The sequence below is a fragment of the Citrus sinensis genome, chromosome 4 (genome assembly GCF_022201045.2).
Source record: "Citrus sinensis cultivar Valencia sweet orange chromosome 4, DVS_A1.0, whole genome shotgun sequence".
Taxonomy (NCBI): domain Eukaryota; kingdom Viridiplantae; phylum Streptophyta; class Magnoliopsida; order Sapindales; family Rutaceae; genus Citrus; species Citrus sinensis.
Window position 1 is genome coordinate 12998921 of NC_068559.1, and position 17100 is coordinate 13016020.

The window sequence follows — 17100 nt, forward strand, 5'->3', positions numbered from 1 at the left end:
TGATATCTCTTTGGGAAAGATTTTTCAAACGGCCATGCTATCTCTTGATAAAATCTGTGAGCAAAAAGAATTCTTCAAAGATCTCATGGAAGATAAAAAATCCTTTTCTCAGGCTTGTCACAAACCTTATCGGTATTTCACAGAGTGTAAGGATGAAAAGAAATGTGTTTGTCCAACCACAAAGAAATGGCATTTCCAGAAACACTTCCACAAGAAATCATCCTCCAAAAAACCTTTTCGGTATTTCAAAAAGAAAGATGTTTCTCAGTACCGAAAGAAAAAATCCAACCGTTGTTTCGTCTGCAAGAAACGCGGTCACTTTGCCCGAAATTGTCCCCATAAATCTGCCAAAGTTGTTCGTCTTATCCAACATCTTCAACATTCTTCTCTATTATCTGAGAATGAGGATGTCGAATCAAATTTTTCAAAACAGTTAGCTCAAGATGACCAGACTGCTTTCCTCATAGCAGAATCCTCTAATTCTGAAGATATTTCCGTCATCTCTACAGTTCAAACTGTCAACCATGTTTCCACCATTCCTAGACCTTCTCTCAAGATGTCCATCCTTCCTTCTAAATTCCATAAACCTGTTCCTGTTATCGGGTTTATTGACACTGGTGCAGACACCAGTATGATTGATCATTCTGTTCTTCCATCAGACTGTTGGGAACACCATTCCAAACTTTTCAGAGCAGTTAATGATGAAACTTTTGAAACAACTTTGATTACCAAAAAACCCATTGGTATTCAAGTCTTTCCGAATTGTATAATTTGGAAAAAGATTGTAGCCTCCAAACTTCCAGATAAAGATTTACTCATAGGTTTTGACATTCTTCATTTGGTTAAAAACTTATTCCTCACCAGTTCTGGAGTTCGCTACAAACAAATATTCTTACCCTATATAGATATTCTTCGTCTATATGCCCTTTCAGAAACACCATCTCCATACAGTCATATCTCACAAAAGTTCTTAAAGTTATGTCCAGAAAGCCATTCACCGTTCCACTATCCTTCACCTCTTTGGAAAAATGCACAATTTTTCATTCACTTTCCCTTCAAACTCAATGAAGACATAAACCCCACAAAACCATCACACTATGTCTCCTTTAGACCTCTTGCTTGCCAAGCAAGAATGCTCTCAGTTACTCCAACAAGGCCTTATTGAGTCTATTGATTCAGATTGGGCTTGTCAAGCCTTTTATGTTGAAAAATGATCTGAATTAGTTCGTGGAAAAAAGAGATTAGTTATTGATTACTAGCCACTTAATTCTTTTCTTAAAGATGATAAGTTTCCCCTTCCAAAAATCCAGACCCTGTTTGTCCATCTTCAAGGGGCTCGTATCTTCTCTAAGTTCGATTTGAAAGTCGTTTTTTGGCAACTTGGTATTTTGATAAGTGCATATTTTTCATATATTTTGTTATTAATTTCTCTGTCTTTTTCTTGTTTTGATATTAAATATTCTAGTTATTTTAGTTAAATTTTAATTGAATAGGGAATTAATTAATATACATATTTTACCCTTTTATTATATATTTACTAGTTATTTTTATTTCTTATTTTTAAGGGAATTAATTAGAGATTGTGAATAAAAAGGGCATGAAGAAGTTCAAATTGAGAAGGAATAAAGATTAAATTGGAAGACAAAAATACAGTCAAAAACTGATAAAACCGAGTGGAAGAAATCAAAGCAATTAATCCAATTGAGAAATGTTGAATAATTAAAAGATTTAATTTTTTCCAATTGGCAATTGGAGTACACGTGCATGGTATTGCAAAAGTGGAAAGCATTTAAACGGGCCCGCAATTGACTTTCAAAAGTTGGAATTAATGGCTTTTGGTGGAATTAGAATTGAAAAAGGATTTCTTTATTCTTGTTGGAGAAGAATTCGGTCAACTAACATTATAAAAGGAGATTGCAGCCGCTGGACAGAAGAGAGGAGGTGTGCAGATGCAATTCGGCAGCAAGAGAAAAATCAGCAGCTGGAATTCAATTGAAGAAAAAGGCAGCCTGAATTAATCTCCATGATTGGTTTTGTCAATTCTTTTATTCCCAATTCAATTATGTTAGGCTAAATTTTTATTTGGTTGAGGGTGAATTCAAAACCCTAAACATGCTATGCAATTAAATTTAAATTCTACCATTCAATTTATTTAATTGAGATTGTTTATGTTCTTCTATAATTAATGTTCATGGTTTGTTCTTGTTTTATTTGAGTGGTCAATTAGATAGGATTTGAATAAATTTTATTGCTAGATTAAAATTCTTGATCCGTAATTGTCTTGATATTTTAATCATTAGTAGCATGTTGGGATTAATGATTTCAATTGGAGAACATAACCTAGGTTAAATAATCCGAGCTTGTGTGTTTATTGCCTAGATCAACCTAATATCTTTATCTGTTTAATGCTTCCATTATCTTAAATTTAAAGAGCTTGTTTTAAATTATTTAATGGTTAGAGATTAGGTGAAGAGCTTATTTTGCCTAATGACACAGTAAGGAAAGATTGAGACTAACAGAGCTTATTGTTGTCTACGGTTGATAGTTTTAATATAAATTGATAATAGAATTGATATATTATGTGCATGTTTGGTGGTGGCGAATGATCCTTTAACCAAAGTTTTCATCATTATTATTTCTTTCTCCTTTAATTACAGTTTTTATTAAATTCTTGTTCGTAATTTTAATTTATTTATTTCTTACTATTTAGTTAAAAATTCATAAACCCCCCTTTTATTTTTAATTGGCATTTTTGTTAGTTAGATTAATTTATATTATTATTACTATTATTATTATTATTATTATTACTAGTACTATTATTTTATTTTAAATCTTGCTTTGGAGTTAATAATAAATATAACTAGCATAGTCTCTGTGGGATCGATCCTTACTCGCTCTGTACTAATTATTTATATTAGCGGTAAGGTTTTAAATTTGGTGCACCTTAACGACACTACCAAATTTTTGGCGCCGTTGCCGGGGACTAGCGTCTAGTTTGTTTATTATCACTCGTTTTACTTTTATTTTTATTTTTTATTTTTTTTATTTCTTTTCTCATTTTATTTATTTATTTTATTTTAATTAGTTATTTTTTTGTTCTATATTTAGATTTTCATGAGCATAGAGGACATTCGATTGAAACTCGAACAACTTAGAGCAACCTCATCATATTCAGAACTCGATTTTGCCATCCACATTCCACTCCCGAAGACAGAACCAAGCAGCCCAGAACCCGAACCAATGGCTCAGAATAACAACCGAACACTTAAAGAGTTGGCAGCTCCTAACTTGGACCAGCAAAACCCTTATGCATTGAGAATCCAAACCCTCAGGTAAACTTTGAACTCAAATCTGGGATGATTCATCTTCTTCCTACTTTTCATGGTCTTGCAGGAGAGGATCCAAATAAGCACTTGAAGGAGTTCCATGTGGTCTGCTCCACAATGAAACCAACCGGAGTTTCTGAAGAGCAAGTTAAGCTAATGGCCTTCCCATTCTCTTTGGCGGATTCAGCCAAGGAATGGTTTTACTATCTTCCCTCCGGTACTGTCACTACATGGAATGAGATGCGTCAGCTATTTTTGGAGAAATATTTTCCAGCATCAAAAGCTGGCAGCATTCGAAAAGAAATTTGTGGAATCCGACAGTATAATGGAGAGCCGCTCTACGACTATTGGGAACGATTCAAAAAGCTATGTGCTAGTTGCCCCCACCATCAGATAAGTGATCAACTTCTTATTCAATACTTTTATGAGAGTCTACTGCCTATGGATAGGAGTATGATTGATGCTGCTAGTGGAGGAGCACTCATGGATAAGACACCAGAAGCAGCCCGAAATCTCATTGCTAACATGGCTGCTAATTCCCAACAGTTCAACACTAGGAACGATCTATTGCCGCCACCTAAGCGAGTCAATGAAGTAAGTACTACTTCTCTAGAAAAACAAGTTTCAAATCTTACTTCTTTGGTGCAACAATTATCTCTAGGGCAACAAATGAGACCGTGTGGCATATGTTCTATGGTCGGACATGCGACTGACATGTGCCCTGCCATCCAAGAGGGTTCACATGAGCAGGCCAACGCAGTTGAGGGGTTCCTAGGCCAACCAAGACAAAGGTATGATCCCTACTCTAATTTTTACAATGAAGGGTAGAAGGATCACCCTAATTTTAGGTATGGGAACCAACAACATGGCATTTCTAATGTGGCACCGTCTCGACCACCGGGCTACCCCCAACACCGGGTGCAACAGCCTTACCAAGTTCGGCCACCTCCACCTCCTCAAAATCAAGGTACGTCTTTGGAAGATCTTGTAAAAGCTCTCGCTACTAACTCTATGCAATTCCAACAAACTACCCAGACACAGCTCCAACATTTGGAGAATCAAATTGGCCAACTGGCTACATCTATGAGTAGGATAGAGGGTAGAACTTCAGGAAAGTTACCTTCTCAACCAGAAATTAATCTAAAGGAGAATGCTAGTGTTATGTCTCTTAGGAGCGGAAAGCAATTGGAACCATTATTAGCTAAACCATCAAAAGTATCCACAACATCAGCGCCCTCTGTGACCAATTCCTCACCTGAGGCTCTTCCTTTAACAAGGAAAGATGATTCCCACTCGACATTGCCAGTCGATCCATCTGGCCAGGTAAGTATCCCCTCACCTCGAATTAAGACTCTCTCCATTCCTCCACTATTTCCTAGCAGATTTAAACAATCCAAGAAAGAGGAGCAAGAAAAAGGGATCCTTGAGACCTTTCGTAAAGTAGAGGTAAATATTCCTCTACTTGATGCTATTAAACAAGTGCCGCGTTATGCAAAGTTTTTGAAGGAATTATGCAGCAACAAGCGAAAGTTGAGCGGTAACGAAAAGGTAAGTGTTGGAGAGAATGTTTCTGCTGTACTTCAAAGAAAACTTCCGCCTAAGTGCAAGGATCCAGGTACTTTCACTATCCCTTGCACTATTGGTAATACCAGATTCGAAAGATGTATGTTAGATTTAGGGGCCTCAATTAATGTTATGCCATATTCAATTTATAACTCCTTGAATTTAGGTCCAATGGAAGAAGCTGGTATAATTATTCAATTGGCTGACAGATCTAATGCTTACCTGAAGGAGGTTATGGAAGATGTTCTTGTGCAGGTCAATGAATTAGTCTTTCCAGCTGATTTTTATATCCTTGAAATGGAGGATGAGTTGTCGCCTAATCCCATTCCTATTCTGTTGGGGCGGCCATTTCTTAAGACAGCCCGAACCAAGATTGATGTTCATGATGGAACCCTCACAATGGAATTAGATGGTGAAGTGATCCGCTTCAATATTTTTGAGGCAATGAGGTATCCTAGTGATGTACATTCTGTCTTTGCCATAGATGATATTAATACTTTGGTGCAGGATTTCTTTGAATTATCCGGTAATGACAGTTTTGAAATTGCCATAAGCAAAAATCTTACGAAAGATGATTCTAAGGAACATGCAAATTTGATAAAGTTGGATGATGAGGTAGAGGAAGCTATGGCGATCTTAGATGGAGCAGTCACATTATGCACCAATGGGTATAGTGTTTCTTACCTTGAATTGCCTTTATTAAACGAGAAATTTTTACCTTCAATTGTGCAGGCACCTACCGTAGAACTTAAACCACTCCCAGAACACCTGCAATATATTTACTTGGGTGAGAATGAAACACTTCCAGTCATAATTACTAAAACCCTCACCCCAGTTCAACAAGAAAAGTTAATTCGGGTGCTTCGGGATCACAAGACGGCGATTGGCTGGACCATTGCCGACATTAAGGGAATTAGTCCTTCCATGTGCATGCATCGTATTTTGCTAGAGGAAGGGTCTAAACCAACGAGAGATGCACAATGCCGCCTTAATCCACCAATGATGGAAGTCGTAAAAAAGGAGATACTGAAACTCCTTAATATGGGGATTATTTATCCCATTTCTGATAGTAAATGAGTGAGTCCTGTGCAGGTAGTTCAAAAAAAATCAGGCATCACAGTGGTCAAGAATGAAGAAAACAAGCTTGTGCCAACTAGAGTTCAACTGGGTGGAGAGTTTGTATTGACTATCATAAACTGAATGCAGCCACTCGCAAGGATCATTTTCCTTTGCCATTCATTGATCAAATGCTTGAAAGGTTAAGTGGTCACTCTCATTATTGTTTTCTTGATGGTTACTCAGGTTATAATCAGATCGTTATCGCTCCGGAAGACCAAGAGAAAATGACATTCACATGCCCCTTCGGAACATTTGCTTACCGACGCATGCCGTTTGGTCTCTGTAATGCTCCTGCCACTTTCCAAATGTGTATGATGAGTATTTTTTCTGATTATGTGGAGAACATCATTGAGATATTTATAGATGATTTTACAGTTTATGGTAATTCTCTTGATAAATGTTTAGATAACCTTACACTTGTTCTTAAACGATGCATTGACACTAACCTTGTGCTTAAGTGGGAAAAATGTCATTTTATGGTTAATCAAGGTATTGTACTAGGTCATGTTATTTTTGAAAAGGGGATTGAAGTTGATAAATCTAAAATAGATCTTATACGCTCCTTACCGCCTCCCACTAGTGTGAGGCAGATTCGTTCTTTTCTTGGTCATGCAGGTTTCTATCGCAGGTTTATCAAGGACTTCTCCAAGATAGCTTTACCTCTCTGCAACTTACTTCAAAAGGATGCAACGTTTGACTTCAATGAAGAGTGCCAAAGAGCTTTTAAGAAGTTAAAAGAGGTTTTGACATCGGCCCCTGTGATTCAACCACCAAACTGGGATTTACCATTTGGGATTATGTGTGATGCCAGTGACTATGCTGTTGGAGCCGTGTTGGGCCAGCGTGTGGGCAAGCTTCCTCATGTCATCTATTATGCCTCTCGTACATTGAATGATGCACAACTTAACTACTCCACCACAGAGAAAGAACTTTTAGCAGTTATCTTTGCCTTAGAGAAATTTCGTTCTTATTTAATTGGATCTAAGGTAATCGTTTACTCTGACCATGCAGGTATTAGGTACTTGCTCACCAAAAAGGATGCCAAGCCGCGCCTTATTCGATGGATACTTCTATTGCAAGAATTTGACTTAGAGGTTCTAGATAAGAGAGGTTCTGAGAATTTGGTGGCAGATCATTTAAGTCGACTTACCTATAACAAAGATGCTCTTCCATTGCATGAGAACTTTCCAGATGAGCAGTTATTACATGTAGGTATAGTTACTCCTTGGTATGCAGATATTGTCAATTACTTGGTTACCCGGACAGTATCGAAAGAGATAACCCGTGCACAAAAGGCTAAGATCAAGAGTGATGCCAAGTATTATGTGTGGGATGAGCCATACTTGTGGAAGCATTGTTCTGATCAAGTTATTAGAAGGTACGTACCCGAAACTGAATTTACTTTTATTCTCACATTTTGTCATACTTTGGCTTGTGGAGGACATTTTGGACCAAATAGAACAGCCCTTAAGGTACTTGCGAGCAGTTTTTATTGGCCATCACTATTTAAGGACGCATATTTGTTTTACAAATCTTGTGATCGTTGTCAGAGAACAGGTAATTTGGGACCTAGAAATCAGATGCCACAATCTCCCATTCTTATAGTTGAGATTTTTGATGTTTGGGGCATCGACTTCATGGGACCATTTCCTTTATCATTTGGTAATCTCTATATTGTTCTTGCGGTTGATTATGTTTCAAAATGGGTGGAAGCAAAAGCCACCCGAACTAACGATTCTAAGGTTGTGGTAGATTTTATAAAGAGTAACATCTTTACAAGGTTTGGAACACCAAAGGCAATTATCAACGACAGAGGCACTCACTTTTGTAACAGGCCAATAGAAGCCCTCTTTCGAAAATACAACATCACTCACAAGGTATCTACATCTTACCATCCCCAAACTAGTGGGCAAGTTGAGGTGTCTAATAGGGAAGTGAAATCAATCCTTGAAAAGACGGTTAATCCGAATAGAAAGGACTGGAGCCTACGGCTTGATGATGCACTTTGGGCATATAGGACCGCATATAAAACTCCTATCGGTATGTCACCCTACAGGTTGGTATATGGTAAGCCTTGTCATCTTCCAGTGGAACTTGAATATAAAGCATGGTGGGCTGTGAAGCAATGTAACATGGAACTGGACACCGCCGGCCAACACAGAAAGCTCCAATTACAAGAATTAGAGGAAATTCGAAATGATGCCTATGAGAGTTCACGAATCTATAAGGAAAAGACTAAGGTTTTTCATGACAAGCAGATCTTGAGAAAGAATTTTAAAGTTGGACAGAAAGTTTTGCTATTTCATTCTCGCCTTAAGTTGTTTCCAGGTAAGTTACGTTCTCGATGGGTTGGGCCTTTTGTTGTTATTAATGTTTTTCATCATGGTGCAGTTGACATCAGGAGCTTAAAGACAGGTAAAGAGTTCAAAGTTAATGGTCATAGGTTGAAGCCTTACTATGAAAATTTTCAAACACTCAATGTAGAGGAGGCTCCACTTTATGAACCTGCGTACATTGATGAGTGAAACTTGAGAACCAAGTCAGGCTGAGGACAATAAACCAAGCGCTTATTGGGAGGCAACCCAATGGCTGAAGAAAAGATTTTGAGAGCACGCCATAACAGATTTGATTTTTCTCCCTCTCATTCTTATTTACTTTACCTACGTTGTGTTGAATTTTGTTTCTTTCTGTTTGTGTGTCTCATCTCATTTCCCCATGTTTAATTCTTTCTTTTGTTAGCTTAGGCTTACATTGAGGACAATGTACGAATTAAGTGTGGGAGGGTGGATTTCGAACTTAGTTTTTGTTGCTTTGTCTTTTTCTTTTTTTTAAAAAAAACAAAAAAAATCATTGTTTTCAATATTAGCCAGTGATAAGAATTTGATTGACAATGAATATGGCTTTTAGAAAGGGTTGAATATTACCTTAGTTTATACTTAATTCTTGTGTTGATTTCCTCTTAATTGAGATTCTTTAAACCATGAGCACTAATATCAATTCTTTCATAATTTGGACTTAGAATTTGAGATTGACGCAGCCTGAATTGAGAATTTTAGATTGAGTAAATGATTGTTTGTCTTGATTCTTATCTCCACAATACAGTGTAGTATACACAGGCACCATAGTCAGAAATAGCTACCTATAACCCTTAAGTGTGAACCTATCCTTGAGTAATTTGGGCCTATGTACCACCAGTATGTAGAGGATAATCTACCATGAGAAGAAGGCTACCTTAAGGGGTAGAGTGAAAGCTCCTGACTAAAAAAAAAAAAAAAAAAGAACTTCAAAAGAAAATGCACACAAATGCCTGTAAAAGAAGAAGAGAAAAAAATTGGAGATCAAGATGATAAGATTAGTTTGACCTACTATTTTCTTTGTTTGAGGCAAAGAATTTTCTTTGTTTGAGGCAAAGGCTGTTGACATTGAAGATTTTGGGAATGAATTTTAATTGAATTGATTCGCACACACACTATGAGAATCAAAAGAGAGATAGGATTGACTATTGAATTAAAGTTAGAACTTTGATAATATTTGAAATTTTCTTTGAGCTATATGACTTATACAATCTTTGAGGCTATTTTTATTCTAAATTCTTTTGTTCTTTGTTCTAAAAAAAAATAAAAAATTGCAATGATGTTTGTGGGTATCATCGCTGAAGCCCTCACGAGACTATAACTCGTCTACTAGGGCCGCCTAGGGGTTTAAAGGCTTGTTGCATACGCTAAATGCAATCGTGATTTCCTACGAAAGTGGACTAGTTTAGGTTTTCTTTTTATTTTTGTTCTAGGTTTGCTCGAGGACGAGCAAAGAGTAAGTGTGGGGGAATTTGATAAGTGCATATTTTTCATATATTTTGTTATTAATTTCTCTGTCTTTTTCTTGTTTTGATCTTAAATATTCTAGTTATTTTAGTTAAATTTTAATTGAATAGGGAATTAATTAATATACATATTTTACCCTTTTGTTATATATTTACTAGTTATTTTTATTTCTTATTTTTAAGGGAATTAATTAGAGATTGTGAATAAAAAGGGCATGAAGAAGTTCAAATTGAGAAGGAATAAAGATTAAATTGGAAGACAAAAATACAGTCAAAAATTGATAAAACCGAGTGGAAGAAATCAAAGCAATTAATCCAATTGAGAAATGTTGAATAATTAAAAGATTTAATTTTTTCCAATTGGCAATTGGAGTACACGTGCATGGTATTGCAAAAGTGGAAAGCATTTAAACGGGCCCGCAATTGACTTTCAAAAGTTGGAATTAATGGCTTTTGGTGGAATTAGAATTGAAAAAGGATTTCTTTATTCTTGTTGGAGAAGAATTCGGTCAACTAACATTATAAAAGGAGATTGCAGCCGCTGGACAGAAGAGAGGAGGTGTGCAGATGCAATTCGGCAGCAAGAGAAAAATCAGCAGCTGGAATTCAATTGAAGAAAAAGGCAGCCTGAATTAATCTCCATGATTGGTTTTGTCAATTCTTTTATTCCCAATTCAATTATGTTAGGCTAAATTTTTATTTGGTTGAGGGTGAATTCAAAACCCTAAACATGCTATGCAATTAAATTTAAATTCTACCATTCAATTTATTTAATTGAGATTGTTTATGTTCTTCTATAATTAATGTTCATGGTTTGTTCTTGTTTTATTTGAGTGGTCAATTAGATAGGATTTGAATAAATTTTATTGCTAGATTAAAATTCTTGATCCGTAATTGTCTTGATATTTTAATCATTAGTAGCATGTTGGGATTAATGATTTCAATTGGAGAACATAACCTAGGTTAAATAATCCGAGCTTGTGTGTTTATTGCCTAGATCAACCTAATATCTTTATCTGTTTAATGCTTCCATTATCTTAAATTTAAAGAGCTTGTTTTAAATTATTTAATGGTTAGAGATTAGGTGAAGAGCTTATTTTGCCTAATGACACAGTAAGGAAAGATTGAGACTAACAGAGCTTATTGTTGTCTACGGTTGATAGTTTTAATATAAATTGATAATAGAATTGATATATTATGTGCATGTTTGGTGGTGGCGAATGATCCTTTAACCAAAGTTTTCATCATTATTATTTCTTTCTCCTTTAATTACAGTTTTTATTAAATTCTTGTTCGTAATTTTAATTTATTTATTTCTTACTATTTAGTTAAAAATTCATAAACCCCCCTTTTATTTTTAATTGGCATTTTTGTTAGTTAGATTAATTTATATTATTATTACTATTATTATTATTATTATTATTACTAGTACTATTATTTTATTTTAAATCTTGCTTTGGAGTTAATAATAAATATAACTAGCATAGTCTCTGTGGGATCGATCCTTACTCGCTCTGTACTAATTATTTATATTAGCGGTAAGGTTTTAAATTTGGTGCACCTTAACGACACTACCAAATTTTTGGCGCCGTTGCCGGGGACTAGCGTCTAGTTTGTTTATTATCACTCGTTTTACTTTTATTTTTATTTTTTATTTTTTTTATTTCTTTTCTCATTTTATTTATTTATTTTATTTTAATTAGTTATTTTTTTGTTCTATATTTAGATTTTCATGAGCATAGAGGACATTCGATTGAAACTCGAACAACTTAGAGCAACCTCATCATATTCAGAACTCGATTTTGCCATCCACATTCCACTCCCGAAGACAGAACCAAGCAGCCCAGAACCCGAACCAATGGCTCAGAATAACAACCGAACACTTAAAGAGTTGGCAGCTCCTAACTTGGACCAGCAAAACCCTTATGCATTGAGAATCCAAACCCTCAGGTAAACTTTGAACTCAAATCTGGGATGATTCATCTTCTTCCTACTTTTCATGGTCTTGCAGGAGAGGATCCAAATAAGCACTTGAAGGAGTTCCATGTGGTCTGCTCCACAATGAAACCAACCGGAGTTTCTGAAGAGCAAGTTAAGCTAATGGCCTTCCCATTCTCTTTGGCGGATTCAGCCAAGGAATGGTTTTACTATCTTCCCTCCGGTACTGTCACTACATGGAATGAGATGCGTCAGCTATTTTTGGAGAAATATTTTCCAGCATCAAAAGCTGGCAGCATTCGAAAAGAAATTTGTGGAATCCGACAGTATAATGGAGAGCCGCTCTACGACTATTGGGAACGATTCAAAAAGCTATGTGCTAGTTGCCCCCACCATCAGATAAGTGATCAACTTCTTATTCAATACTTTTATGAGAGTCTACTGCCTATGGATAGGAGTATGATTGATGCTGCTAGTGGAGGAGCACTCATGGATAAGACACCAGAAGCAGCCCGAAATCTCATTGCTAACATGGCTGCTAATTCCCAACAGTTCAACACTAGGAACGATCTATTGCCGCCACCTAAGCGAGTCAATGAAGTAAGTACTACTTCTCTAGAAAAACAAGTTTCAAATCTTACTTCTTTGGTGCAACAATTATCTCTAGGGCAACAAATGAGACCGTGTGGCATATGTTCTATGGTCGGACATGCGACTGACATGTGCCCTGCCATCCAAGAGGGTTCACATGAGCAGGCCAACGCAGTTGAGGGGTTCCTAGGCCAACCAAGACAAAGGTATGATCCCTACTCTAATTTTTACAATGAAGGGTAGAAGGATCACCCTAATTTTAGGTATGGGAACCAACAACATGGCATTTCTAATGTGGCACCGTCTCGACCACCGGGCTACCCCCAACACCGGGTGCAACAGCCTTACCAAGTTCGGCCACCTCCACCTCCTCAAAATCAAGGTACGTCTTTGGAAGATCTTGTAAAAGCTCTCGCTACTAACTCTATGCAATTCCAACAAACTACCCAGACACAGCTCCAACATTTGGAGAATCAAATTGGCCAACTGGCTACATCTATGAGTAGGATAGAGGGTAGAACTTCAGGAAAGTTACCTTCTCAACCAGAAATTAATCTAAAGGAGAATGCTAGTGTTATGTCTCTTAGGAGCGGAAAGCAATTGGAACCATTATTAGCTAAACCATCAAAAGTATCCACAACATCAGCGCCCTCTGTGACCAATTCCTCACCTGAGGCTCTTCCTTTAACAAGGAAAGATGATTCCCACTCGACATTGCCAGTCGATCCATCTGGCCAGGTAAGTATCCCCTCACCTCGAATTAAGACTCTCTCCATTCCTCCACTATTTCCTAGCAGATTTAAACAATCCAAGAAAGAGGAGCAAGAAAAAGGGATCCTTGAGACCTTTCGTAAAGTAGAGGTAAATATTCCTCTACTTGATGCTATTAAACAAGTGCCGCGTTATGCAAAGTTTTTGAAGGAATTATGCAGCAACAAGCGAAAGTTGAGCGGTAACGAAAAGGTAAGTGTTGGAGAGAATGTTTCTGCTGTACTTCAAAGAAAACTTCCGCCTAAGTGCAAGGATCCAGGTACTTTCACTATCCCTTGCACTATTGGTAATACCAGATTCGAAAGATGTATGTTAGATTTAGGGGCCTCAATTAATGTTATGCCATATTCAATTTATAACTCCTTGAATTTAGGTCCAATGGAAGAAGCTGGTATAATTATTCAATTGGCTGACAGATCTAATGCTTACCTGAAGGAGGTTATGGAAGATGTTCTTGTGCAGGTCAATGAATTAGTCTTTCCAGCTGATTTTTATATCCTTGAAATGGAGGATGAGTTGTCGCCTAATCCCATTCCTATTCTGTTGGGGCGGCCATTTCTTAAGACAGCCCGAACCAAGATTGATGTTCATGATGGAACCCTCACAATGGAATTAGATGGTGAAGTGATCCGCTTCAATATTTTTGAGGCAATGAGGTATCCTAGTGATGTACATTCTGTCTTTGCCATAGATGATATTAATACTTTGGTGCAGGATTTCTTTGAATTATCCGGTAATGACAGTTTTGAAATTGCCATAAGCAAAAATCTTACGAAAGATGATTCTAAGGAACATGCAAATTTGATAAAGTTGGATGATGAGGTAGAGGAAGCTATGGCGATCTTAGATGGAGCAGTCACATTATGCACCAATGGGTATAGTGTTTCTTACCTTGAATTGCCTTTATTAAACGAGAAATTTTTACCTTCAATTGTGCAGGCACCTACCGTAGAACTTAAACCACTCCCAGAACACCTGCAATATATTTACTTGGGTGAGAATGAAACACTTCCAGTCATAATTACTAAAACCCTCACCCCAGTTCAACAAGAAAAGTTAATTCGGGTGCTTCGGGATCACAAGACGGCGATTGGCTGGACCATTGCCGACATTAAGGGAATTAGTCCTTCCATGTGCATGCATCGTATTTTGCTAGAGGAAGGGTCTAAACCAACGAGAGATGCACAATGCCGCCTTAATCCACCAATGATGGAAGTCGTAAAAAAGGAGATATTGAAACTCCTTAATATGGGGATTATTTATCCCATTTCTGATAGTAAATGAGTGAGTCCTGTGCAGGTAGTTCAAAAAAAATCAGGCATCACAGTGGTCAAGAATGAAGAAAACAAGCTTGTGCCAACTAGAGTTCAACTGGGTGGAGAGTTTGTATTGACTATCATAAACTGAATGCAGCCACTCGCAAGGATCATTTTCCTTTGCCATTCATTGATCAAATGCTTGAAAGGTTAAGTGGTCACTCTCATTATTGTTTTCTTGATGGTTACTCAGGTTATAATCAGATCGTTATCGCTCCGGAAGACCAAGAGAAAATGACATTCACATGCCCCTTCGGAACATTTGCTTACCGACGCATGCCGTTTGGTCTCTGTAATGCTCCTGCCACTTTCCAAATGTGTATGATGAGTATTTTTTCTGATTATGTGGAGAACATCATTGAGGTATTTATAGATGATTTTACAGTTTATGGTAATTCTCTCGATAAATGTTTAGATAACCTTACACTTGTTCTTAAACGATGCATTGACACTAACCTTGTGCTTAAGTGGGAAAAATGTCATTTTATGGTTAATCAAGGTATTGTACTAGGTCATGTTATTTTTGAAAAGGGGATTGAAGTTGATAAATCTAAAATAGATCTTATACGCTCCTTACCGCCTCCCACTAGTGTGAGGCAGATTCGTTCTTTTCTTGGTCATGCAGGTTTCTATCGCAGGTTTATCAAGGACTTCTCCAAGATAGCTTTACCTCTCTGCAACTTACTTCAAAAGGATGCAACGTTTGACTTCAATGAAGAGTGCCAAAGAGCTTTTAAGAAGTTAAAAGAGGTTTTGACATCGGCCCCTGTGATTCAACCACCAAACTGGGATTTACCATTTGGGATTATGTGTGATGCCAGTGACTATGCTGTTGGAGCCGTGTTGGGCCAGCGTGTGGGCAAGCTTCCTCATGTCATCTATTATGCCTCTCGTACATTGAATGATGCACAACTTAACTACTCCACCACAGAGAAAGAACTTTTAGCAGTTATCTTTGCCTTAGAGAAATTTCGTTCTTATTTAATTGGATCTAAGGTAATCGTTTACTCTGACCATGCAGCTATTAGGTACTTGCTCACCAAAAAGGATGCCAAGCCGCGCCTTATTCGATGGATACTTCTATTGCAAGAATTTGACTTAGAGGTTCTAGATAAGAGAGGTTCTGAGAATTTGGTGGCAGATCATTTAAGTCGACTTACCTATAACAAAGATGCTCTTCCATTGCATGAGAACTTTCCAGATGAGCAGTTATTACATGTAGGTATAGTTACTCCTTGGTATGCAGATATTGTCAATTACTTGGTTACCCGGACAGTATCGAAAGAGATAACCCGTGCACAAAAGGCTAAGATCAAGAGTGATGCCAAGTATTATGTGTGGGATGAGCCATACTTGTGGAAGCATTGTTCTGATCAAGTTATTAGAAGGTACGTACCCGAAACTGAATTTACTTTTATTCTCACATTTTGTCATACTTTGGCTTGTGGAGGACATTTTGGACCAAATAGAACAGCCCTTAAGGTACTTGCGAGCAGTTTTTATTGGCCATCACTATTTAAGGATGCATATTTGTTTTACAAATCTTGTGATCGTTGTCAGAGAACAGGTAATTTGGGACCTAGAAATCAGATGCCACAATCTCCCATTCTTATAGTTGAGATTTTTGATGTTTGGGGCATCGACTTCATGGGACCATTTCCTTTATCATTTGGTAATCTCTATATTGTTCTTGCGGTTGATTATGTTTCAAAATGGGTGGAAGCAAAAGCCACCCGAACTAACGATTCTAAGGTTGTGGTAGATTTTATAAAGAGTAACATCTTTACAAGGTTTGGAACACCAAAGGCAATTATCAACGACAGAGGCACTCACTTTTGTAACAGGCCAATAGAAGCCCTCTTTCGAAAATACAACATCACTCACAAGGTATCTACATCTTACCATCCCCAAACTAGTGGGCAAGTTGAGGTGTCTAATAGGGAAGTGAAATCAATCCTTGAAAAGACGGTTAATCCGAATAGAAAGGACTGGAGCCTACGGCTTGATGATGCACTTTGGGCATATAGGACCGCATATAAAACTCCTATCGGTATGTCACCCTACAGGTTGGTATATGGTAAGCCTTGTCATCTTCCAGTGGAACTTGAATATAAAGCATGGTGGGCTGTGAAGCAATGTAACATGGAACTGGACACCGCCGGCCAACACAGAAAGCTCCAATTACAAGAATTAGAGGAAATTCGAAATGATGCCTATGAGAGTTCACGAATCTATAAGGAAAAGACTAAGGTTTTTCATGACAAGCAGATCTTGAGAAAGAATTTTAAAGTTGGACAGAAAGTTTTGCTATTTCATTCTCGCCTTAAGTTGTTTCCAGGTAAGTTACGTTCTCGATGGGTTGGGCCTTTTGTTGTTATTAATGTTTTTCATCATGGTGCAGTTGACATCAGGAGCTTAAAGACAGGTAAAGAGTTCAAAGTTAATGGTCATAGGTTGAAGCCTTACTATGAAAATTTTCAAACACTCAATGTAGAGGAGGCTCCACTTTATGAACCTGCGTACATTGATGAGTGAAACTTGAGAACCAAGTCAGGCTGAGGACAATAAACCAAGCGCTTATTGGGAGGCAACCCAATGGCTGAAGAAAAGATTTTGAGAGCACGCCATAACAGATTTGATTTTTCTCCCTCTCATT

The 17100-nt window shown here is 37.3% G+C and overlaps 2 protein-coding genes across 2 annotated transcripts; both read left to right on the forward strand.

Moving 5' to 3' along the window:
• The first annotated feature begins 3356 nt into the window (after positions 1–3356).
• LOC127901857 (uncharacterized) lies at positions 3357–5966 on the forward strand. Its single transcript, XM_052439878.1, has 3 exons — positions 3357–4117; positions 4175–4941; positions 5056–5966. Exons 1-3 carry the CDS (start codon positions 3357–3359, stop codon positions 5964–5966), a joined length of 2439 nt encoding a protein of 812 aa, XP_052295838.1.
• A 5836-nt stretch (positions 5967–11802) lies between these two features.
• LOC127901858 (uncharacterized) lies at positions 11803–14412 on the forward strand. Its single transcript, XM_052439879.1, has 3 exons — positions 11803–12563; positions 12621–13387; positions 13502–14412. The coding sequence occupies exons 1-3, from the start codon at positions 11803–11805 to the stop codon at positions 14410–14412; spliced, it is 2439 nt and encodes an 812-aa protein (XP_052295839.1).
• The last annotated feature ends 2688 nt before the right edge of the window (positions 14413–17100 follow it).